The 25,580-nt window shown below is 52.2% G+C and overlaps 1 protein-coding gene across 1 annotated transcript in view; it reads left to right on the plus strand.

Moving 5' to 3' along the window:
* Positions 1-17,769, plus strand: part of SHB (SH2 domain containing adaptor protein B) — a 136,357-nt gene extending 118,588 nt beyond the window's left edge. Inside the window, exon 6 of the mRNA XM_044265306.1 lies at positions 16,899-17,769. Coding sequence (XP_044121241.1) covers positions 16,899-17,082 — 184 coding nt within the window. The 3' untranslated portion in view covers positions 17,083-17,769. The remainder of the gene's footprint in view (positions 1-16,898) is intronic.
* Positions 17,770-25,580: the final 7,811 nt, after the last annotated feature.

The raw sequence follows: 25,580 nt of genomic DNA on the forward strand, positions 1-25,580 counted from the left end.
TAAGAAGTAATGTGCCTCCGCAGGTTGGCCGGACGCATGGCCCCCAGCAGATAGGTGCTGAGTGTAATGCAGGTTTCCCAGAACTTTTAGAAACTGGAGGCAACAGACTGGACAGAGCGCTGGGCTGCCAGGTCAGAAGCCCTGGGGGCGAGACCTGGCTGTATCTGCTCCTGGGTGCTTGGGCAGTTGTCTGCCTCCCGCATCCACAGAGTGAAGGTCTGTGGTTCGAGTAGTCCATTTGCTCCCAGGTTACGGGCTTCACACAGTTAGGGTGAGGTGCCTTTTCCCTACGTTCCAAGGATGGTGGGAAGACCAGGGCCCCATCTCCTCCTCCAAGCAAGGGAGGAGGCAGCAGCAGGACCATTTATCAAGAAAATGCTTCCTGTTCTGATTGTTTAGGGACACCCGTCTGGTTCCTGCTCGAAGCTGCAGGTCTGCACTGCCTGCCAGGACAGCCAGTCTCCACCGACAAACGCTTCCTGGGGCTCCAGCGGTGGGTGGCGGGTGTAGCCCGGCCGGAGGAGCAGATGGGTTGCATTCCAGGGGTGCTGGGGGCGCGTTACTGGTAGAGTTGTTTTACTTCCTTCTTTCCCTTCATTGATTTATACAGTAAAGGAGAGAGTTTTCAAACAGTAGGCATGTCTGGGTCTGGGCAGGCAGGCAAGTGATTAATCTTAGTTTGCTGCTGCTGACAGCCAGGAGCAAGAAATAATAAAGGTTTGCAGGGTGAGGAGGGGGTGGGGGGTGAGGAAAGGCTGCTCGCTCCTTGGACTTCACTTCCCTCTACCATGGACGCACCCCCTTGTTGGATCAACATTGACACTCCAAATACTGCAGGGTAACTGCCTGCTCCCAAGGGCGGGCCCCAGAACAGTCCCTCTGACCACACCAGGGCCTCCCCAGGGATTGTGGAGCTCTCTGCACTGCCTGACCTCCAGCCCCAGAATGCCGGGACGCCCTCCAGCAGTGGCCCTTTTCCCAGCCATGCCCCTGAGGGCAAGGCCTAAAGGAAAGCAGGGTTGTGCACCCAGAGGACTGCCTAGCTGTAATGAGAGGGCCCCTCTGACTCCGTACTCTCCGAACTGCCAGGTGGGTGTGAGGGCTGGAGGAGGAGGGGCCTACAGAAGAAAGAGAGGTGGTCAGGCAGACAGGGACCCCAGGAGGTGCTGAGTGGGTTGGGGGTGGGGAGGGGGTCTTTGACATGGTCCAAGGAAGATTCAGGCACTGTGGGTAGGTAAGCAAGGTAAGGCCCTACCCATGCTGGGAAAACAGTAGCCCAGGAGAAAAAGCTTCCCACTTTTCAGTCCATAGTTAGTAATACATCCTATCGCCAGCATCCTCTCCTGCTCCCACGAGAGGCAGCTTTGTGCAGCAGAAGACACAGGCTCTTGAACACCAGCTCTGCCTCTTCTTTCCTTTCCTTTTCCTTTCTTTTCTTTTCTTTTTTCTTTTCTTTTCTTTCTTTTTTTCAGCAAGCTCCATACCCAGTGCAGAACCCAGCATGGGGCTTGAACTCATGACCCTGAGATCAAGACATGAGCTGAGATCAGGGGTCAGACGCTTAACCGACTGAGGCACCCAGGTACCCCACCAGCTCTGCCTCTTAATAGCAAGGTGGTCTTGGGCATAAGGGGCTTAACATATCTGAGCCGCAGTTTCCTCATCTGTAAAATGGGTTTTACAGTTATAGTAATGAAAAGACAGTATGCGTGAGATGCTTAGCATGTGCCTAACATGTAGTAAGTGCTCAGTAAATGAGTGAGTGGTAACTCACAGTCTCTGTTATAGACTTTGGAGAGCTAGGTTGTTGAGGAAAGAGTTCAGTGTGGTTCAAAGCTTGTGGGTTATCTGGGTCTGGCCTAGAAGTCTCTGTCTACACCCATATCCATTCCCCTTTATTAAGGTGGGACTTTATGCAGGCAGCAACTCAAAACCCTGCATTGCTCTGACTGAGACTTCAAATCACACAGCGCTAGAGTCAAAGCCTGGCTGTGTGACCTTGGGTAAGTCACTTAACCTCTCTACTCTCCTAGCTGAAGAGGATAAGCATCTCAGTGAGCATTTCCTCGTTTTCTCATGGGGAGGCATTTTTGTGGCAAGCCAGGACAGCCGCTCTGATACACTGAGTACACTAAGCAGAAACCCTGGGATTTAGGGAACAGAGATTTTCTTTTTAACTTAGATTTATTTATTTATTTTTGACTGTGGGGCGGCAGGGCCAAATCCCTAGCAGACCCACCCCCTACCCCCCGAGCTGAGCTTGCAGGCCCACGAGGGCTGATCTCACAATCTCTTGACCCCAAGGCCATGAGCCAAAATCAAGAGTTGGATACTCAACTGTCTGAACCACCCAGGTGCCCCAAGAAGATCTTTTAAATCACTAGGCCTGATGCCCTGTACGGGTGGAGCAGCTGGAGCCCAGAGAGGGGGAAGGAGTTGCCCACCTCCTGGCTTCCCAGCCAGGCCCTGTTTTCTGGCAGCATCTGAGTCGGGCTGAGGCAGGGGCAGCAGGGACAGGGCTGGAGTTGGAGGAGGTCTGTGTGTTTGCTTTCACTACGTGGAGGATTCCACTTCCTTTCCGCGCTGATGGAGGGAAAATGAACTTTCTGCTCAATTAGCGTGCAGTGTGGTTTCTCCTTCTAGAAGATTTAAAGGACATGCCACAGTTAGGGGCTCTTGCTCCTAACAGAGACTCCTCAAACGCTTCTTGCAGGGGATGAACTGACAACAGTGAGCCTCAGAATGCTGAGTGAGTGAAGGAAGAGCTAGGTTTTCATGCATTCCAGTGCCCTCTTTCTGCCTTTTGGGGGATGCCTTTGTTTCTCTGAGCAGAAACGCCCCCAACCCTTCTACTCCAGCTGGGCCCCAGGACCATCACCAAAGTTTCTGAGCAGGACCTGGGCCACAAACCCATTACCAGGCACTGCCTGGTATCTTCCCCAGGGTGATGTGTAGACTGGCCAGAGGCCCTAAGGCTCCTTCCCTCAGCTGTGGGAATCTAAAAATATTGGAGGGTAGTTTTCTGGCTCTGAAGTGACAGTGTCAGGATACATGACCCAATGGCAGAATCCACTTTCTTCTCTGGGTCCGCTCAAGCAGCAGAGAAGCTGGGGGCATCTGGGGATCTGCTGGCAGAGAGGGAAGTTGAGGGCAGCTCACAAGGGACAACAGTGGCCTCTGTAGCTGGCAAGAGAGGTTTTCAGAAGCCCTCTCCGGCCATGGGTGTGTCTGGAAGGGATCAGGGGTGCAGGCTGGCTGCTGGGAGTGTTGCAGTAAAGGACTAGGGCAGTGGGGTGGGGGCGGGGAGCACATGTTGTGGTGGAACTGATGAGGGTGAGAAAGAGGGAGGAGTCAGAACCCCATCTGGATTTCTGAGCAGTGGTATCGCCAGCTGCAGCATGGACTTGGAATGGTCAGTTTCAGAAAGACCCGGGAAAACACGCTTTCCCTAAGTCAGCTGACCTTTTTCCACTGCTGCCCAGAGCTCAGAGATGACAGGCATCTACATCACAAAGCCAACCCATTCTCCAGCACACCCCCTGGCCTGCTTGCGCCAAGGAAGCCCGCTTACAGACTGGGTGTCCCCGCCTAGCCACGCATGCATTTTTTGCTCCCCTGAGAGCTCCATGGTCCCTTGAGCCTCTGAGCCACCCCGATTACATTTCCAGCTGGTTTTTAATTATCTCCTATCAGCCCGCATAAATCCGCCTGTGTGGCTCGCCCGCCAGGGGAGGCATTCCAACTGCCCATCCGTCGCCAGGAAACCTCTCATGCCCCAGGACAGCTTCTCCTCTGAGGCACTGGGTGGTCTCTCCAAATGAGAAAAACATTTCTTTCTAATCACATTTCTAACATCTTGTTAATATGACTTGTTTAATAATATTTTTGCAAAAGCCATCTGGGAATGGCTTGGTTGGGGACTTGGGGAGGGCATATGGGTGCTGCAGGGACCGGCCATGGTGACAGACACAGATCTCGGCTCTGCCATCAGCGAGGGGCAGCCGCACAGAGAAGGATGCAGTGGGGGCAGAGAGGGGCAGGCAGAGGACAGGGCCTGAATCCCACCACTTCCCCCTGTATGAGGGTCACCCAGCAGGTGGCTTCACGACTCCCAGCCTCCAGAGCCTGGAGGAGGAACACAGTGAGAGGAAGGAAGGCTATGCTAATGCGGGTGGGTTTGTTTGCAGAGCTTCTGTGCTTGCCCCAGGACAGGGCTGTGGTCTTAATTTGCTTCTAGCTAGGTCAGGGCCCCTGAAGGAAATACGATTAGCCCCCACCTAGAGGCATTTGGCCCGGCTTAAAACAGATAGCTTTGTACCATAAAATTCCAAGAGGCAGTGTGGTTGGCTATTCCCTAGACCTTTAGACCCTTAAAATCAGAAGGGTCTTGAGTCATCTGGGTCAAGACCCTGGCTTGGGGATGGAAGAACCAGACCCAGGAAGGGAAAAAGACACCCCCGGTATCCCGTGACAGGTCGCTGGCAGAGCCCACGCACTGTCATGTCTGAGTCCCATGGCGCCGCTGTAGTTTCTTCTCCCATTTTCTGCATCAGCATTCTTGGTATTTGAGGCAGATTTATAAAATCAGGTGTCAGATTTTATAGCTCTTGTCTTTGCTCCCACGGTTCAAATGCTAAAACTGTAAAAATGATGATTGCTGTTTGTGAGTGTGTGTGCGCCTAGTGTCACACGCACACACACGTACTTCCACTTTGCTGAGGTGGATGCCTCCCCACTCCTGTTCTTGGTGCCTCAGACCTTTTCCTAGACAGCTTCCCTAGTGAGCAGCCGCCTTCTCGTTTCCAGCCAGGGCTGATTTCTGCCACTTTTAGTGTCTTGTTCTTTTTTTTTCTTTTTCAAGATTACTTCACCCAGGAGAAATATCAGAAACAATTGGTTTGGCAAAGCCAGCTTATTAGAAATGCTTTAATTAGAACTTTTTTTTTCTCCCTATTTTCTTTTTGAATATCCACACACTGCTCATGGTTCCAGGCAGCATGGGAACCAGCCTGCCACCTTCTCATCGGACTTTGAGGGCAGGGCCAACAAACATTCAGCAGTGAGGCTGTCACGGCTATGATCGCACTGTGTGCCAGGCCTTTAACTGGGCAGGGTGACGGAGGCACATGAGTCTCTCAGCTGGTAGTCTGGACAAGGGAACAAACAGGTAGGTGTGATATAAGGAGATGTGGCAGAGAATAGGTGAAGGAAGAAGAAAGTTAAGTTTGACCAGCGGCATCTTGGAAGCCTTCCTAGAGAAGCTGGCATTGGATCAGGGCTGTGGAAGATGATAATCTATTGAGAAGTAACAGCAAGGGGCACCTGGGTGGGTTTACCTTTGGCTCAGGTCATGATCCCAGAGCCCTGGGATCAAGCCCCAAATGGGGCTCCCTGCTCAGCAAAGAGCCTGCTTCTCCATCTCCCACTCCCCCTGCTTGTGTTCCCTCTCTCTCTATCTCTCAAAAAAAAAAAAAAAAAAAACCTGAAAAAAAAAAAAAGAAAAAGAGAGAGAGAGAGAGAGAGAGAGAGAGAAGTAACAGCAAAGTAGAAGGATGGTTAACTGGGTTTGGGATTGGAGGAGAGGTCTCTGCACTATCCTTTCTTCCTCTGGTCCCAACTAGCATTTTCAGTTGTCCCTACCATAGGAGCCCCTGGGCCCTCCAACCCCAGCCCAGGTGACAGAGACCTGCCTTACAAACTCAGAAGTCCATCAGCTCTCTCTGGCTTGTCCCAGCATCCCCACTTTGCCATCAAGGAGAAGGGCTCAGTAAGACCTGGGACTTACCTGTGACTATGACAGTACCCCACATTCCTGGTTTTTCATTTTTTTGATCTTCCGCTTTCCCAAGGGCAGGCCATGTGCCTATCATGTCCACTTGACCCTTAAAGTGTCTACCCCACCCAAGCTGGACGTAGCATCTGAGAGAGCCGTGCATTTACACAGTGCCCAGCAGGCTCTTTGCAGGCTCAGGTACCTAGGAGAAATTGATTAGAACAGGCCCTTGCCGAGTGTCCTCTGAGGCAGGCAAAATTATACCAGTAACACTGATTAAAAATGCGGGGGTGGAGTGAGTTCTGACACAGTGAAGATAAGACCAGCAGGGCAGCAGATGAATGAGATCCGGTGATCTGAGCATACCCAGATTTCAGACCCACAGTCTTCTAATGTTAGCATAATCCCACTTGGACTTCATATTTTCGGGCCAGAAAAATACCTTTTCTGTCTTTAATGGTTACAATCTTAACCAAAAAAGTATTCTATGAAGAAACTAGGGTTGACTATTTTACTCTTGTAGGAGTTGTGCTTTTTAAAAACCAATCAGTTCCATATAGTAAGTAACTTTTTGGAACCCAATTACTTGCAGCCATGCTGAAAAAAACTGTAATTAGTGTAGTCAAATCCTAGCCAAATAATAAAATGAAAGCTTTGTTGTGTATCAAGGCAGAAATCAATTTCATTAGGGAGCAAAGAGCCGGAGATTTAATTTTGAGAAAATTCTCCACCATGTGGACAGAGGTTGTCAAGAAGCTGCCAGAATGAATGCCCAGCACAAGAGGACTTGCCCTCCAGAGCCCAGATTACTGAGGGCTGACTGACCTTTCAAAATTGCATTTGCAAACCTTCGGAATGTAGCCAAAGCCAGTGATCTTTTGCTTCTTAATATTCTTGGACCTGATGTTCCTTTTGGTTTTGGTCAGGAAGTGAATGTTATCTTCACCTGATAACACTTGCACGTTGGTCAGATCCTGTCCTTTGGACCTGGGGAGGAGGTGGCCTTAGGAGGTCAACAGACACCGGAAAGGGGTTTAGCAACGACCTGGTGTGTCCACATTGATGATGGGGTCATATGCAGACAACAGGGCTGAGGGCGAAGCTGGACAGACCCACAAGAGATAATGCCCAGTTGCAGGACACTAGTGCATGAAAGATTGTGAACAGCAGGTGAGACCAGGATGGGAAAGGACAGGAGATGCTGCCCTGTGAGGACAACTGGAGCCCTGGGTCTGCTTCTGCTTCTTCGATCTTCTGGTCTCTGAGGGGCCTTCCTGAGACAGAAGGCATGACTGTGGTCACAGGATCCAGAGCTCGGAGCTAAGGCTATGGTCACTGAGCTGCTCTAAGTCCAAGAAGGAATTTCCCATGGTCAGAGCCATCAAAACGTGGAAGGGGTTGTCTCGGTAGGAAGTAATCTCCCCAGGGCTGAGGGTAAGAGATACAAGCTGGACACTAAATGTGAGTATTACAAAGTTGTTTCCATCACGGGATAGAAATAGAATGGGGGTGCTGAAACCTGAATGTGCATCAGAATCTCTTAGAGAGCAAATTAAAAGCAGACTCCGTTCTAGGGACACCTGGGTGTCTCATTCGGTCAAGCGTCTGACCTTTGGATCAAGTCATGATCTCTTGGTCATGGGATCGAGCCCCATGTTGGGCTCCATGCTCAGTGGAAAGTGTGCTTGAAAGATTCTCTCCTTCTGCCCCTCCCCCATCTAAATAAATAAATCTTTAAAAAAAATTAAAGATCTGGTTCCAAAGAGACCCAAGGAGCCTCAAGTTTAACAAGTCTTGAGGACTGTGATGTGGGCATTCTGAGGCACGTTTAAAGAAACACACGGTCCTCTTCCAGCCCTGGCGCTCTGGCACTTCTGTAAGTAGGTGAGTCCTTTTGTTTAATATCCACATAGTCATTCCTTCTTCGTCATGTGGTATGAACATCTCCTGTGTGCCAGGCTTCAAAGCTTTACCGGTTTGCGGGACCTTGGGGGTCCTCCAGTCCTGTCCTTCATTATAGAGATGGGGAAACTGAGGCCCAAGAGGGCAGAAGCTGGAGTTGGGACCAGGTTCCTAATGTCTGGTACAGAGCTCTTTTCACTTGCTTTCAGTGGTCTTCAGAGCACATTGAAAACTACTCCCATTTCACAGATAAAGAAACTGAGGCCCAGATTCCCAGGACTGTTGGGGAGTTTTTCCACAGGAGAAGAACTGTCATTGATACGATTGCAAAGGCCCTTGGCCAGGATGTTTGGGTAGCTTGCAGCAAATGTGTGCCTTTGAAATTCCAGAGAGGAGAAAACTACCCTCAGGTTAGGGGCACGGTCACTGGCAAATGGATCTGTTTTAACTTGTTGTCTTTAAAGACCCCTCTGGATTTTCTTTCTTTACCCTTTTTTTTTTTTTCCCCTTTTTTGAAGCAAAACTATAAGTTGGATCAGGTGCTCTGTGGGGAAGTCCCTTCCTTGCTCTGCTAATGGATGCCCTCTGTCAGTGAGCAAGGGAAGCCCCCACCAGCACAGGAGTTGGGCTGGGAGGATAGTAGAGGCCGGCCCCATGATTGGAGGAGAAGCATGAGATTTGGGGTGTGGAAGATTGCTGCTTCCCTCCTCTCTTGCACCCCTCCGCCATCCTCACTCTCCACTTTGTCATCCCCCATCCCTGCTGACAAGGCTACCGCTGGTGCCCAAGCAGCCCCTACACCTGATGACATGTGGGGGGATTCCAGCCCCTGATTCACTGGGGACTTAGAGCAAACCTCCACCCCTCTCTGGGCCTCCTAAGTCATCTGTGAACTGAGGGCAGGGAACCAATAGTCTTAGAAGCCTGTGCTGGATATCTGGTCTGCTCAGAAATGGTGAATGCAGAGAAGTACACATCATAGGTACTTAATAAATACCATAGATCATGTATGACCAGTATTTTTTTTTTTAAGATTTTATTTATTTGAGAGAGCTAGAGAGCACAAGTGGGGGGAGGGGCAGAGAGGGAGGGTAAAGCAGATTCCCTGCTGAGCAGGCAGCCCAGAAGTGGGACTCAATCCCAGGACCCCCGATCATGACCTGAGCCAAAGGCAGACACTTAACCGACTGAGCCACCCAGGCGCCCCTGACCAGTATTTGTTAAGCACAGAAACTTCTTTCCTCTTCTTTCCTATTGTTTTCATGTGGACCCCTGTGGTAACAACATGCTTTTGAGAGGGCCATGAAATACCACTTGATTTTTTTTTTTTTAAGATTGTATTTATTTGAGAGAGAGAAAGAGCATGAGAGGGAGAAGGTCAGAGGGAGAAGCAGATTCCCCATGGAGCTTGAAGCTGATGTGGGACTCGATCCCTGGACTCTGGGATCATGACCTGAGCCAAAGGCAGTGGCTTAACCAACTGAGCCACCCAGGTGCCCCACAGGGAAACTGATGTCAGGGAAGTACACACCCTCCCCAGTGTCACCCAGGGACAGAGCCAGGGCCGGAACCTAGGCCTTCTACCCTAGCCGGGTGGACTGCCCAGTTGGAGGAGGTGGTCCGGCAGCCCGGACTCTGCCTGGCCATCCATGGCTTCTGGGCTGCCAACACGGCTATGAATGATAGACCAGACAGACGGGAAGACACGTTCACTGCTCGGCCCAGACCGCATGGAGCCAGCAAGATGAACCAGATGGGCAGTAACTTGTATGCAGACTCCTGCAGAGCGGTTGGAAACAAAGCCATGTCAGAACCCCGAGCCTCAGCACCTGCCAGACTAGCTCACGAACTGCCTAGCTCAGACGTCAGACAGCCCTAGGAGAGGTGGGAGCTCCATTCCACAGGAGAGGAAAACTGAGGCCAAGGGAGCCACAGCTCAACATGGCAGGACAGGGACTCAGACCCAGGTCTGGGGGACCCTGAATCCATAGGTGGTGGTGGTTCCTTTGGGAACTGTCCTGCTTCCCTTGTGCCTCTCTGATCCTCTCCGCAGCCACTGGGCTCACCCCCACAGCTCCCCGTTCTGGTCCCTGTTCTGGAGCTTCCTTCAGGCTGGCACGGCCCCCCGATCTGGCTGTGGGGGTGGTGGCGGCAAGGTTGGGCCTTGGAAACAGCCTGGACCCCTTAGTAGCCAAGCTGTTCGGCCAGCTCTGTGTTGCGTGTCAAGCCCTCAGATACGGAGCAAGACGATCTAAGCTTTATCAAGCATTCACACTTCGTTCCCAAGGACGCTCTCACTTACCCTCATAACTACCGTTACATACTCCCATTTCACAGGTGCAGATTTTTAGGCACTGGACAGTAGTATGTGTCAGCTTTAACCTCGGTGCTGCTGGAATTGGGGGCTGGATTAGTCTTTGTTGTAGGGGCCATCCTGTGCGCCCTAGGTTCTTGAGCAGCGCCCCGGGTTTCCACCAAGATGCCTGCAGCCCCTGAGTTTCCAGGCATCGCCGAATTATCCGCCAGAAGGGATAAGCTCAACCTCGGTGGAGAAGCACTGCTCCAAGGAGAGTGTGGTCTGGGAATGACTTGTCGCAGCAGATGGAGACCACTCGGGGACACATGCGTTCTCTCCATCTGTGGGCACAGGTGTTGGGACTCCTGTCATCATGGTGTCTTCCCTAAGCCTGGGGATCCACTATACCCAGGGTTCTGCTGGTTTGTCTTCCTGCATCGAGGCTAGCCACCCTGCCCTGTCTTAGTTCTCCTGGCTGCTGCGGGGGTGGTCCCCACCCACCTGGGGGTGTCCTTCACTGGCTTGAGTGCTGGAGAGCCTTCCTCCACCTTTCCCAAATGGGGACACTGAGACTCAGGGAGAAGGGATTTGCTCGGCCAATGACATCAGTGGGATCAGAGTTTGAATTCAGTCCAGCCCCCACCGCCACCCGAACCTGTGCTAAACACAAAAAGGTGTTCATATTCCTAGGAGAGTCCTCAATTAGAAGTAAAAGGGGAAACCAAACAAAACACGCTAGACTGTCTTGCCCCTTCCCACCCCTGCCTCCGCCCTTCTTGAAGTTTTCATGTATGCTTGGTTGAGCCTGAGAACCCCTGGGAATACCGGACAAAGGAACTGCAAAAGTCACCCGGCCTGACGCCCAGGCATCATTATCCTCCTGCTTTCATACCTCCAGTAACGGGAGGCTCACTCTCTTGTCATCCTTGATTCTTAAAGTCCTCCTGCCTAAAACTTTGTTAGTCTTCTCCTGAAAAAATCACCCCAAATGAATTCATTTTGGCCTACCTGCTGCTTTGTGTGGCACAAGGCAAACCTTAATGCCTCCCCATGTTTGCCGGGAGAGGCCTCTGCCACCTCTCCTTCTGCCTGGAGATGGCTGTTTGCCATGATTTACTGGAGGCCCTCACCCTGGGCCGCCTACTTAGTGCTTGAGAAATGCCCAGGTGGCCCAGGAAGGCTAATCACTGCTGATGCATTTATTGAAAGTCTAATTATTTGGTTGTAAATCAAGTCGTTGTGCTCAGCAGCGTTTACATTTAAACGCTTGTTTGCCATAACTTGGCACGTGCGTCTGAGGCTTATCACAGTGAAGGCTACTTTGGAAGCCAATGGGCGGCACGCAGGTGTTTGCCAGGTGACCTTGTAAGCCCCCGCCCCCAGCTCCCTTGACTCGTAGACCGTGTCCCCTGGAGGGAGCCTCCTGTCCTCTGGCTCGGTACATACACCCTCATGTCCTCTCACTGACCTCCAGCCATCTTCTCATCTGTGCCACGGGCGTCTTGTGGGTAATGCCAGCCCTTGCAGCATCTTTCTGAAGCCAGAGGTTGGTCCATTTGTGGACTGGGGTGACCGCTAACAGTGTCGTACATTTCTGTGTCCCTGGCCCTTTGCTGGAAAGTCCCAGTATCTGTGGATGCCAGCCTGCACACAGTAGGCCCCTCAGGAGATGGCAGCCAGGTTCCTGTCCCCTGGCACCTGAGTTCTATATATTTCTCTCCCCCTGGCCCAGGGCTCTCACAGCATGTTCTCTCTGGAGTGGCTACACACTGCTCATAGGTATGGCTCTGCCCCCTAGTAAGCTTGCTCAGCTGGTCCTCACTGGCTGTCCCAGGACCAGTGCTGTCCAGACAGAGCAGCTTCTGTGTCTGGCCTTGGGGGCGGTGGCTTCCACCCTAGCTGGGCCACCCTGAGGGACAGAGTGGAACAGCCATCAGGGAAACATAGGTGAATCCTCATTGCTGGCTCAGGACAGACCCTCACTAGATAGTGGATGGATGGATGGATGGATAATGGACAGATGGACCATGTACCCAGCTGTGGGCCAGGCAGGTACTGAGGGCCGGGAGGGAAGTAAGGCTTGGCCTACTGAGAAACATCACAACGAGCAGACGAGATTCTTAAGCTCAGGAGCTCGCAGAGCCACAGGGAGCCCATGTCTCAAGGCAGACATGCCTTGAAGGCCCACCTAGGCACTTGGATCCATCTGCTTTGGTGGCCGAGCAGGGGAAGGGGAGGCAGTGGTAGCTTCAGGTCCCGGAACACTCACCTCAGGCTAAGAAGAGAACATAGACTTTAGAGTTGGACAGCCCTAGGGAAACCCCAGCCCCACCCCGTCCTGTGGATCTTGGCACACAACCACCCCCGACCTACCCAGCTTCAGTCTTCCTATCTGTAAACAGTGGCAATGACACCAGCTTAGCAGCGTTGGCCATGGGCTTCCGCGAACTAACCTGTAGCACCAGCGCAGCTCCTTGCCTGGCGTACACCGGGCGTGTGAGAGGCACGGGTGGCGCTCCTTGTGCAGTGTCCTTTGCCATGGTCAGCTCTGAGCCAAGGGACAGTATTCTGGGGCATCTCCGTCAAGGGAGCAGTTCCCTACCCACCCACCCTTCAGTAGAGGGGAACCAAAGATCCTTTCTGGGTGTGGATTCCTGTAACAGGTCCTACACACTAGTCCCAAAAGGCAATTTCCTTGCCTTTTCCTGCATAAATATTATATGCAAGTATTTTTAAGTCATTTCATCATGAAAAGAAGTGATTTAACATAACGATTACTCAGAATCCTTCATGAAATATGCATCAAGCAATTAGGTCTAAAAGCAAGAGGTGAGGCCTTGTACCCAGCTCGGGCCGGCAGCTGCGGGCTGAGTGATGTTTTATTAAAGCCCGTGATTATGAGACGAGGTGGGGCCTGTTATTAGGCCCGGCTCACCAGGCACGTTTGATAATCCTGGTGATGAGGAGGTGCTTTTTGTGATGTTAATGAACGAACTAAACGCGGTGACAGCCCCAGCACCCCCAGCCTCCGCCAGCCATACATGACTCATTAGACAGGTCAGCCACTGGAGACACCCCTAATTGTGACTTTGCTCTCAGAAGATGTCCTATCAAAGGAGGCAGGACGGACACAGGAGTCTGGCAGGCAGCAGCAGCCTGTCTGAACTCCCTGGGGACCAGTGCCCCCCCAGAAGGGGTGATGGGGAGGCGGCCTGGCCCAGGACCTGGCCCTCAAGATCCTGGATGCAAGGGCTCTAGGTTTTGGCTGCAGCTACAGCCCACCTTGCTGTGTGCCTTGGGCCCGAGCATTGCTCTCTCCAGCCTCAGTTTCCTCCCAGGTTCCCCAAGAGGGTGAGAGGAGAGGGTCCTCAGGTGGCTTCGAGCTTCAGAAGCTCTGTCCAGAGTGGCCACAGCATCCCCGGGCATACTGGGCGTCTGATGCACACTGTTCTCCCTAGAAATTCTTGATTTTTTTTTTCTCTTCTCATGTGAGACATCTTCTGTGTTGAGTCAGGAGTCATTCAAGCCATCCCTTCGCAGCTGTTTTTAAATCTTTAGTGGTTGTTAGGGAACATCTCACTCGTGGGGACCTTGTGGCCGTCCGATCAGGATGTATCATCACAGCCCATCTCTCGGGTGTGTATTGACAGGGTTCTACCTGACCTTTTCGTGAGTCGGAGTTTGACAGATTGTCTCAAAAACCAAGCCTGCTCGTCTCTCAGGGCCTGCCAACGCCATGGGATGGGTCACCACCCTGTTTACATAGTTGGGAGCTTCACCGGTCAGGACGGGCCATTCCCAGTGCTTGGGGTGACCTTTCCAGGCCAGCCCTGTGCTGTCTGTGGCCCACCATCAGCCCTGTGGAGCAAGCACCTGGGGACTGAGGCCAGAGTTGAGGAGTTACTTGTGCAAGGTCTAAGGTGTCTCCCCTACCACCCTGCCTAACCTCATATGGAGTGTTGAGGGCTAAGTACACTTCCTTCTCAGAGCTGATGGTACTGAGGTCAGGAGCATGGACCCTGGGAAAGGCCCAGCAAGGAGGGGAGCAGCACCGCTGCTGACTGCTGTGTGACACTGGGTTCGCCACCTTCTGTCTGAGCCTCGGGCTCAGCATACAGCCTGGATCCCAGGAAATGCTCAAGAAACATTGACCGTGATGTCCATTCAGGCCAGTGCCCCATGAGACTACAGGGCAGTGGGCAGCCCTGAAATGGGGCATGTGGCTGCCCCCAGGTGTCTTCCTGCAGGACACCTTCACAGAGTGGGCAACAGCTTAAGCTTATACATGTGGAATCCAGGACCTTAGGCCTGGAAGCAGCCTCAGAGGTCATCCAGTTAGCCTCCCTGCCTCACAGAGGCAGTGGACGCAGGGACAGAGCCAAGCACCCCCAAAGAACCGCCTCGGGTCCAGCGAACCATGGGGTGTGCAGTGCGTGAGCCCAGTGGGCAGGGCCACTCCTCCTCCAGGGGGCCCCTCACGGGAGAGCCAGCTCGTGGGCCCTTATCCCTGTGCCAGGCAGTGGTCATGCCAGGGACTGTGGGGAGGCCATGGGGCCCAAGTCCTCTGCCTCGGTCCCCGAACTTTGTTAGTTCAGAATCCTAAACCTGTGTGTAATGAAATCTGAGTGCTGGAGGCACTTGAGGGAAGTGCTGACAGCTGCCCTTCCCAGCCCGTGTCTGTTGACGGGGAGGTTTCCAATCACCTGGTGGCCATTCCGCCATTCCAGGCCGAGCTGGAGATCTGGGAACAGAGCAGCTTCCAGTTCTTCTGCCTCTGGCTCTGTCAGCTGTTCTCACCTTCCCCGCCCACTTCCCTTGCTGCCTGTTTTAAGAACGACCGCTGTAAAAACGTCCCATTAAACCATAGGAGTAACTTTCCTTAACCTCCTTAAAAATGAAATCCGCTCCGCCTGCAACTCCCTAGGCCTGATGCGGCCCACAGCTAGCTGCTGCGATCCCATCTTAACACAGCCTGCGCTTTGCATCCCCGCTGTAGACCTGGGACAGTCGTTGACCCCCAGCAATCTGGCACCCAAGACATCGCCCCTCTCGACCCACTCACACAGAGAGGCATGATTGTCCCAGGCTCCACGCCCACCCTGCTCTGTGATCTCTCCAGCGTGGTGGGTGGCTAGTCTCCACTTAACTGGGGTTGTACATTTTTCATGGAATGCACACCGTTGCCTTCCTAGCAGCTGAAGCAAGCGCGCCTCCTGCTTCTCAGAGGCGTCGGAGGCAATTCTCCAATGAAATGACCCTTCACTGAGGAGCAGAACTTGCCACAGGCTCTGTAATTAGAACATTGTCAGCCTTAAAAAATCTTGATTTAAATTTTAGTTCTTTACAGGAATTATTCTCTCTTGAAACATAATTGCTCTCCGAACGATTTCCTTTAAGCTGAGGGTGACATTTCTAAATACGTTATTATGAGCAGATGTATTGCTCAGTGCCCACCCTTCATTAAGCATTTGCTCTGCCATTTGAAAATGGTCCTGGAGTCCAAATTGACACATTAATAGAGCAGCCGCTGGTGCGCGCGGGGAGCCCAGTACCGACTGGAAGCGATGCGTGTGAGCCCTCCACTGCCCCTGTGGGAGCTGCCAGAGCAAGAGGGCTGGAGCTGAGGAGCTTGCAGACTTGTGTCCACATGGAGCTCGGCGTCGCTGGCGGCTGGGCCTTGGTGTCCCGGAAGCCCGGCCCCCAGGGCTGGTCACAAGTTCTCGGTGCCAAGGGACAGGGTCTAGAGAAGGCAGCAGGAGGTCCAAGTCCTAGCTTTCTCAGTAAGTGACAAACATGAGGTAAATTGGACTGTCCTTTGGAAACCCAAGCATCTGCATGTGTGGCAGCAACATCATAAAAGGTCAGGCTTGGAGCTGAGTGGGCAGGGAAAAGGTGGCTCAGGCAAAGGCAGATTGACCGAGGAGTGCATGATCTAATGTGGCCGGAGACCCAGGTGGGAGGTGGGAGGGGTCTGCGAGGGCCAGATAGAAGCAGTGTGGCCATTGCCATCCAAGAGCTGTGCCCCCCACAGCGTGTTGATGTAGCTGACACGCTGCGTGGGGCACAGGGCATGAGGCTGTGCTCTGATCTCCGAGGGACCCACACACTGCCCTTTTCAGCAGGTGCCATGCCTGGTGGGTACGGACTGGGCCTTGCTCTGTGGAACTTTCAGTAATTGAGAAGATAAGTAATTGCAGTTCAACAAAGCAAGTGCTGATGGAGGCATGAGTATACTCAATGCAGTCAGAGGAAGAAAGGAGCTCTACTTGTAGGAGCCTGGAAGACTTCCTGGCAGAGGAAACACTTGGGCTGGGTCTTGGAGGAAGAGGCAGAGTTCATTCAACAGAGGGAAGAAGTCCAGAGAAGAGAGTGCCTGCATAGGGGCAGAACTGGGGGCGAAGAACACATGGCCTCATGACATTCCATTGACTAAAGCTAGTCACATGTTTGCAGTGGCTGCAAGGGAGGCTGGGAAATGTAGTCCCTGGCTGGGCCACCCCTTCCTAGTGACAGTAGAGTACTATGGAAAGGGGAGCATTAATTTTTGGGAAACAGCTCTCCTGTCATTTGTGCCACGCTGTTTCCTCATCTGTAAACGGGGTGGGGGGGGTGGCAATGACCTGTCCCGCATACTTGTTAGGGAGCTAGAGACTTAAACACACTGTGCCTGCCATGCAAGGCTTAATACTGCATCAGCAACAGGAAGAGGAGCCAAGTCCAGGGGTTTGTTTTCCTGAGGGAGCCTCCAAAGCTCTTGAGGAGAACCCAGAAGACTCTCCAGCAGTTTCTGTTGCTGGTTCCTAGTCTGTGCTGGGCAGAGGGGTTCCTAGTCTGAGGGGCAGCTGCATTTCATTTCGCCCTGGGTAGCATGGCTGTTCAACCTTGGTCACTCTGCAGATCCCAATAACCTCCATGTTTTGTTCGCAGGAGCAACCAGGGCTTTATGCACATGAAACTGGCCAAAACCAAAGAGAAGTACGTTCTGGGTCAGAACAGCCCCCCGTTCGACAGTGTCCCGGAAGTCATCCACTACTACACCACCAGAAAGCTGCCAATTAAAGGGGCCGAGCACTTGTCCCTCCTCTACCCGGTGGCTGTGCGGACCCTCTGAGCGGACCAGCCCCACGCTGCTCTGTGACAGGGCCCAGACTTGGAGGAGCCAGAGGCCCCCCGGCCACTGTCGCTGGCCACGTCCAGTTTGTCGTGTGTATGGTACTAGCACACCACTGCATGTCTCTAGAATGCTGTTGCCACTCGTGGGGGCTGGAGAAAGCCTGGATAAAGACAGCAGGACAGCCAGCGCGCCACCCCAGCCCCCACCCCCACCCCTCCCTGAGTTTCTGTGAATTAAAATATTTGCAAATCCAAAGAGATGCCTTCCAGGATGAACAAAGGAGAGCAGCTCCAGAGGGGCGCGGGGCGGGGCGGGAGCTCCCTGGGTTGCCGCTCTTTGTTCTCCAGCTGTCACAAATTCACACCTGTGGGAGGGGGCCGTTTCCCACCGGGCCCGCTGGTGCTGGGAGACAAATGCGGGTGCTCTGAGAGCCCACAAGAGCCTGGGAGTCCCGCCTCCCCTCTGGTGTGTGTGTGTGTGTGTGTGTGTATGTATGTGTGTGTGACTGAGTGTGAGCCCATACCTGAGAGAACATGGTCACACACAGATGTGAGTAACCCACTAATCCACTTTTAGTCACTTCAGTATAATCTTTAGGGGATCTTCAAGGAATCATTGTGCAGTCACAAAGAACTTTCAATTATTTATGAATAGGGTGTGTAAATAAAATAGTCATTTAATATATATTCTTAGCCTTTTTTTTTTTTCTTTTTTTAATACACCACAGAGGGTGTCCGAGGGGGGCAGTGCTGGTTTCATCCCCAGAGCAAGGTATGTCTCTGGCACGTGTGGTATGACAGGTCCTGGGGAGGGAGGGAGGCAGAGCCCTCAGCTCAGGGCCAAGGCAGTCAGTGGAGCAGGGGGGTTTTCTTTGCCCCCTGAGAGCCAGCCTCCAGGAAGGTGCAGCCTGGCCCCGCATTCAGCCTCCAGCAGCAGTAGCCTCTGGCGCTGACCCAACAACCAAGCTCTCCCTTCCTCCTGCAGCTGCCCAGGGATGGCAAGTCTGCACAGCACCCAGCCATCCACAGATGGCTCCCCCACCCCTGCGACCCTCTGAGGCATTTAACGTGGGGGAAAGGGTGGCACAGAGAGGGAAAGAAACCTGCGTAAGGTCACAGAGCTCATAAGCAGAAGAGGCTCTTCGGCCCAATTGGCAGGCTCCATGGCCAGCGCTCAGGCTCTCCATGGCCTCGCTGTTACCCTGCTCCTGGTGGAAGACCACTCCTGACCCGTGGGGAGACCTGGAGTTCTCCGGCCATCCACACTGCTTCCCTGCAGATACAAACACTCCTTGCCGCACCCCACCCTAACTTACCTCTGTCCTTGACAGGAGCGGGGACTCCTCCCACCCCTTCAGGGCAGCACCCCCTAAGGCTGTGAGGGGCTCACTCTTTAGTTCCCCCTGAGCTCCCACTCCCACCCCCCACCCCCCGCCCATTCACCCACCACTACACTGGTTAAACGCTGGTGGAAGGAGGAGAATCCAGGATTTCCGGGTGGCTCCACGGGTTAAGCACCTGACACTTGATTTCAGCTCAGCTCACAATCTCAGGGTCATGAGATCGAGCCCTGCGTGAGGTCCTGCACTCAGGACGGAGCCTCCTTCTCCTTTTTTCCTCTACTCCGCCTGCGTGTGCACGCGCTCTCAAGTAAATAAATAAAATCTTTCAAAAAAGAGAAAGAAATAGAAGAGTCCCACCCAACAGCATGACAGACACGGCTTCCATCTACCGACGGAGGCACGGGGAATCCAAACTCGGCCTGAGTTGCGGTGTCTTCTTCAGCGTGCATCTTCCTCCCTGCCCTGCCGATCCGAACGGACGTAAGCTCGGTGACCACCATCCCCAGCACGAGGGGCTCCGTCCGAGCATCAGTGGCAGTCCTAGACCTTCAGAATCGCCCGGGCTTCGGCCATGCTTCCGGCACGCAGCTCGCAAACGGTCTCAGAGGCCCCGAGAAGAGAGCAGACTCGCTGCAGCGCCTGGCAAATGGGCAGAGCAGGACGGAGAGCTGTGCCCGCGGAGGGGGCTGCCGTGGATTGCCAGGGTTTGTAGCCAAAGCTGTTTCCTTGGCAACCGTTCTTTCTGCCCAGTCCACCCCTTGGGTCGTCCTCCCTGGTGCTGTCTTGGTCCTGACAGCCGTCCCCCGGCCCCAGCCCCGCCTGCGGCTCCCACAGGCCAAGCTGCCTCATGATTACCACTTAGGCCACGGCTTTGGTCTGGTCTTCCAGACTCCATCCTGACCTTTTGTCTGTTTCGCATTTTCCCAAACGTCCTTTAAGGCAAGAGAGTACCTGGAGTGATTCACATTTCTCTCTCCCTCCCTATCTCTCTTTTTTAGTGGATGAGAAAATGAGAGTAATTGGCATTTGTCCAAACAAGTGCCAAAGGAGACTGGATCCCCAGGGTCCACTTAGAGGAGGCTGGGGACGTGGGAATAGCCCCTCAAGCTGGGGGGGGGGGAGGGGTGAGCCCGTATGAGCTTTCTCCTCCACCTGCAGGCCCAGAGGCCGACGGGGCACTTCGGTGGCTGCAGGCTGGGTCAGTACAGGAGCTGTGTGAACTTCTCAGTGGACAATCTTGCACACCAAATTCCTCGTCAGAAAAGACTCTCCGTGTTGGGGCACCTGGGTGGCTCAGTGGGTTGAGCCTCTGCCTTTGGCTCAGGTCATGATCTCAGGGTCCTGGGACCAAACCTGGAGTTGGACTCTCTGCTCAGCGGGGAACCTGCTTCCTCCTCTATCTCTCTCTCTTTGCCTGCCTCTCTGCCTACTTGTGATCTGGGTCTGTCAAATAAATAAATAAAATATTTAAAAAAAAAAAAAAGGGAAGAAAGAAAGAAGGAAAAGGTTCTGTGCCTATCGCCTGAAAAACTAGCTTTCTTTGCTGTTGACTTTGCTCTCTTAAGGGATTCCTGGGCCCTCCCCTGCCCTAATCTTCCTGAAGTTTCCCTGGGAGGCCCAAATTCCAGCTACCCTTAGGGACAGAGGAGCTAGCTTACAGGATGGGAGCTGCTAAAAGGAATTTTTGCCTTAATTTTACGAACCTCTCCCTCTTCTTCCTCTAATTGTGACCATTTCCTCTGTCGGTGTGTATTCATGTTTTCTTGGATATCTAACAATTGAAACGGCTTTTCCCTTTCAGAAACACTCACATTCAGGTTACTGGCATTGGTTTGGTTTTGGTTTGGACTTTTTTTTTTTTTTTTCATCAGCTGCCAATTAATGGAAAAAATGAGCTGGATTTCTTTGACGGGGGAAAAAAATAGGCTCCCTGCCACACAATATCTCGTCCTCAGCATTTTGTTTCAGAACACAACCTCCAGCCACTAACTGGCTGCGCTGCTCAGAGCCACAGCACTGGGTTTTTTGTTTTGTTTTGTTTTGTTTCCTTTCTTTCCCTTTTTTGCGGGCCCCATTATTGACCATAATGCCCAACCACTTCAGCAGCTCCATCCTTGAGCCCTGAGGAGTCAAGGACCTTTTTGTCAACCCCCCCCCACCACAAGATGGTGACCACAGGAAGAAAGGAGGCTTTGTGGGGAGAGAGGGCCCACCTGCCCGTCGGGAGAGAGCTTCATGGAGCTGCTTTTCTAAGGAAAATGGTGAAAAGGGTCTGGGGTTTCAGGAAGGTGGGGCCAATTGGAGCTGAGCTATGGGTCCCCTCCCAGGGTGGTTTAGGGCTGGTGCCTCTCTGTGGCCAGTGAGTGAGCGGAGGGGAATCGTCATCTCGCTTCCAGCAAAGGCCTCATGTCAACAGGTAAAGCCCTCGGCGAGCATTCTGCTTCTACTGTGGTCATGGGACCTGGAGATTCTCTTTGTAAGATTTTAACCCCAAGCTCTGGCCAGTTCTCCAGGACACTGCAAAAGCGGTTGATGTCCCTCCTCCAAGGGCCTAGCAGGGACAGACAGCCAGACTTGCCATTTGCTCTCACGGACCCTAGGGACGGTGCGCGCAGAAACCCGGCAGACGGGACAGGCTGGCATTTGGAGTTGGCCCATGGGCGCCCATGAGGCATCCGGCTGGATCGGGCAGCCGTCCAGCAAGCTGCCACGTCTGTCTCCTCCCCCTTCCAGATTCACTTACCAGCACAGACCAAATGGATCAAGATGTCCAGAAGGAGCCAGCACAGCCCAGAGCCTTAGCTGTCGGAGCACCTTCCAGAACCCCACAGAGACCCACTCGGGTGCTACCGGGACATGGGTAGCTGCCTTCAGCCTAGCCATCCCCTCTCTTTGGGGCTGTGGGTCACTGCCAAGAACCTGTGCCAGCCACCTACTGCTGAAAAAGCATCCCATAAACTCTAATTCTGTGTGATAAGCTGTACGATAATGTATATTTAATGTGAAGCTTTTAACATCCAGTTGTCTTGTTTACATGAACCTCATTGAGCACACGTGTTACTTCTTTGTGTTGCGACCATGTGCCCCAGAAATCTAGTTTGATTGCCTTCTGCTCACAGGGGCTGAGGCTCTGCCATCATCCCCCAAAGGTGAATTGTTACAGGAAAAACAGAACCTCCTGCTTCCTAATTAAGAGAAAGATAGAGCCCTAATGAGCTCGTTAAATGAAAACAAATTAATTTGTTCAGCAAACATTTGTTGAGTACCTCCTGGTACTCGGACCTGGTGGATACACAGGAGAATGAGACCCAGACCCTACCCTGTGGAAGTTTCTATAGTGGGGGGAAAACAGGGAGCTACACATGGTCTAACAGGGTGGGGCCAAGAGCCGAGGGGGCCCAGATGCAGGGGATTGAATCTGCCTTCCTTGGTCAGGGAAAGGGCCTTGAAGGATGAGGGCTGAGTGTTCCAGGCAGAGGAACAGGTGCGGAGATCACCAGGGAGAGTGGAACTGCCCAGCATAGTACAACCTGCCGCAGCAGGAAGTGACAAGCCTGCTGGGTCTCCTTGGGCTTCATCCTGGGGAGGTGAGAAAAAACAAAGCAGGGCAAGGGGACGTGCATTGATCTTCTCCAGTCAGGAAGCAATTCCCTGAAGACTTGGGAGGTGCTGGCCTCCTGTTTTCTGGGCCTGTTTTTTCTGGAGGAAGTGATTCCTAAAGGAGAGGTGCAGGGTCTCCCATCATTTGCCCTCAAACTAGCATCGTTATGACGGCATCATGCAGCCCGAGGTAGGAAGGGTGGGGGAGGGTCTGTGGCCCAAACGCACTCAACACAGATCGGCACCTGTGGGGTGGCACCTGACCCCCACCTCCCGGTGTAGGAATTCATGCCTCTCCTGCCCCTCTCTCCCAAGGACAGGGCCTTCTGCCCCGCAGCAGGCCCCTTCCTCCCCCATGGTCCCCAGGACTTAGGCTTTGGTTCTCTTCTCCCTCTCATTTTCCAATGATCCCGAATCCACTCCTCCAACTCCCAAGCCCAAGCCCCTCAGAGCACACCCCACACCATAACCACACCACACACACACACACACACACACACACACACACACACACCCAGGGCCCAGCCAAGGGCAATGCCAGTGCTCTGCAACCAGGAATTTCCTGAAGGGCAAGGAGAAAATGTCTTTGGTGGTCACTTCCAAACTCCGTTTTACGTTCTAGGAAGGATTTTATTTCTGCCAGTTCAATTTAACAAACACTGAGCATGCAGCAGAGCCAGTGACAAACAATGACCTGGAGCAGGAAGCTGGGCAGAGGAAACATCCTCAACCGTGGTTCACAGGAAGCCGTCAGCGAGCAGCCAGATGCCTGCCCTAGGGCATCTCTGCACAGAAACCCAGCAGTGCAGGCTGGAAACTGAGGCCCAGAGAGGGACAGGGACTTGGGCAAGGACACACAGCAATTCTGTCTTAACACGCCGCAGGGGCTGGGCTGGGCTGGGGGAGGTGAGGGGGGGCAGTTCAGAGGGTCACCTTGGCCAGCGTAGCTCTGGGAAGACTGTGGTAGGGGTGGAGATTCTTCTAGGACCGAGTTGATAATCCAGTTCTTTCTTGCTGGCTCCCTCCTCAATGGAAGCATCCCAGGCTTACAGGGATTGCTGTCCTCTAGGGTAGTGTCAAAGGGACCTTGGTGTAACTGGGTAGCAGTCTTGTCACCAGTGAGGCTCTGGCGCCCTCATGTGGTTCTCTTTGGCATTGCATCCAGGCCCAGGGGAAGGGGAAGGCTGCTCCAAGTTACCTGGCCTGTTAGAGAAAGAAACGGGCCCAGAGAGGCGCCTGGGTGGCTCAGCGGGTTGGGCCTCTGCTGTGGGTTCAGGTCATGATCTCAGCGTCCTGGAATCGAGCCCCGAATCAGGCTCTCTGTTCAGCGGGGAGCTTGCTTCCTCCTCTCTTTCTGCCTGCCTCTTTGCCTACTTGTGATGTCTCTCTCTGTCAAATAAATAAATAAATCTTTAGAAAAGAAAAGAAAAGGAAAAAGAAAGAAAGAGGCCCAGGAAAGGAATAGGCAGGTATGTGAATTGATAAACAGGTGGGTGATGGGAGCAGGAGCTGTAGCATAGGTAAAGCCAGTAGAGGAAGTGACAACTGAACCAGGCATTACATGTAGGGGTAGGGACATCTCAAGGAGAGGAACGGGGGAGTAAGCAAGAGCTAGACAGGAGGCTTCCTCTGACTCCCAACCCAGTGCTCTCTCAACTGCCTTCTACTCTAAAGCCCCAGTAATTCATGCCACCTGAGAAAGAAGGTCAGGCAGAGTTAGAACAGATCAGCACAGAACACTTTTATGCAGCATTTTTTTAAATTACTGACTTTCTGATGATAAAATTAACATTTATTCATGGAACTAGGCTTGTATTTCAGGAAAATGAAAGTTACCCTAAACGCAAAGAAAAGCACTGTTAACATTCTGAGGTACCTTCTCAATCTTTTTTTCTGTGCATACGTGCAATTTTTTTTCCAGCTTTATTGATGTGCTGTTGACATATAACATCGTGTAAATTTGAAGTATACAAATGTGATGATCTGATACATCTATATACTGGGAAGTGATTGCCCCAGTGAGATTAGTCAACACGTCAGGGTGCCTGGGTGGCTCAGTTAAGAATCCGCCTTTGGCTCAGGTCATGATCTCAGGGTCCTGGTATAGAGCCCTGCATCAGGCTCCCTGCTCAGTAGGGAGTCTGCTTCTGCCTCTACCCTTCCTTCTCCCCTCTCCCCCTCCTCCTCCTCCTGCTTGCATTCTCTCAAATTTTCAAAAAAAGTTAAATCTTAAAAAATATATATATATATGTATATACACACACACACACACACACACACACATATAAGATTAGTTAACACAGGATGCCTGGGTGGCTCAGTCAGTTAGCGTTTACCTTCAGCTCAGGTCATGATCCCAGGGTCCTGGGATCGAGTCCCACATCGGGCTCCCTGCTCAGCAGGGAGTCTGCTTCTCCCTCTCTCTCTCTCTGCCTGCCACTCCCCCTGCTTGTGATCTAAGGAAGAAATAAAATATTTTTTAAATAAAATAAAATAATAAACTGCCCTCTATGAAAAAAAAAAGATTAACAAATCCATCACCTCACATAATGACAAAATTTTTGTGTGTCATAAGAACGTTTAAGATCTCAGGGGCGCCTGGGTGGCTCAGTGGGTTAAAGCCTCTGCCTTCGGCTCAGGTCATGATTCCAGGGTCCTGGGATCGAGTCCCACATCAGGGTCTCTGTTCAGCGGGGAACCTGCTTCCTCCTCTCTCTCTGCCCACTTGTGATCTCTATCTGTCAAATAAATAAATAAAATCTTTTTTTTTTTTAAAGAACATTTAAAATCTCTCTTAGCCACTTTTTTTAAAAAAATATTTTATTTATTTGAGAGAGAGAGACAGAGATAGTGACAAAGAGCACAAGCAGAGAGGAGAAAGAGAAACAGGCTCCCCGTGCAGCAGGCAGATTTACGCAGGGCTTGATCCCAGGACCCTGAGATCATGACCTGAGCCAAAGGCAGAGGCTTAACCGACTGAGCCACCCAGGCGTCCTTCTTAGCTACTTTCAAGTATATAATATAGTATTGTTAACTATAGTCACTATTCTGAATATTATATTCCCAGAACTTACTCATTTTATAACTGTAAGTTTATACCCTTTGACCAGTACCTCCACATTTTGCTTTATTCCCCAGTCCCTGGCAACCGCCTCTACTCTGTTTCTGAGATCACTGCTTTAGTTTCCAAATATAAGTGAGGCCGTACAGTATTTGTCTTTCTCTTTCACTTAGCATAATGTCTTCAAGGTCCATCCATGTGGTGGAAATGGCAGAATTTTTCTTTTTCTTTTTTTGAGTTTTTTTTTTAAAGATTTTTATTTATTTATTTGACAGACAGAGATTGCAAGTGGGCAGCGAGACACGAAGAGACATAGGGGGAAGCAGGCTTCCCGCTGAGCAGAGAGCCCGATGCGGGCCTCGATCCCAGGACCCTGGGATCATGACCTGAGCTGAAGGCAGAGGCTTAACCCACTGAGCCACCCAGGCGCCCAGAATTTTTCTTTTTATGGCTGAATAATCTTCCATTATATTTATATACCACATTTTCTTT

This window comes from Neovison vison, chromosome 9, assembly GCF_020171115.1.
Source record: "Neovison vison isolate M4711 chromosome 9, ASM_NN_V1, whole genome shotgun sequence".
Classification (NCBI taxonomy): Eukaryota; Metazoa; Chordata; class Mammalia; order Carnivora; family Mustelidae; genus Neogale; species Neogale vison.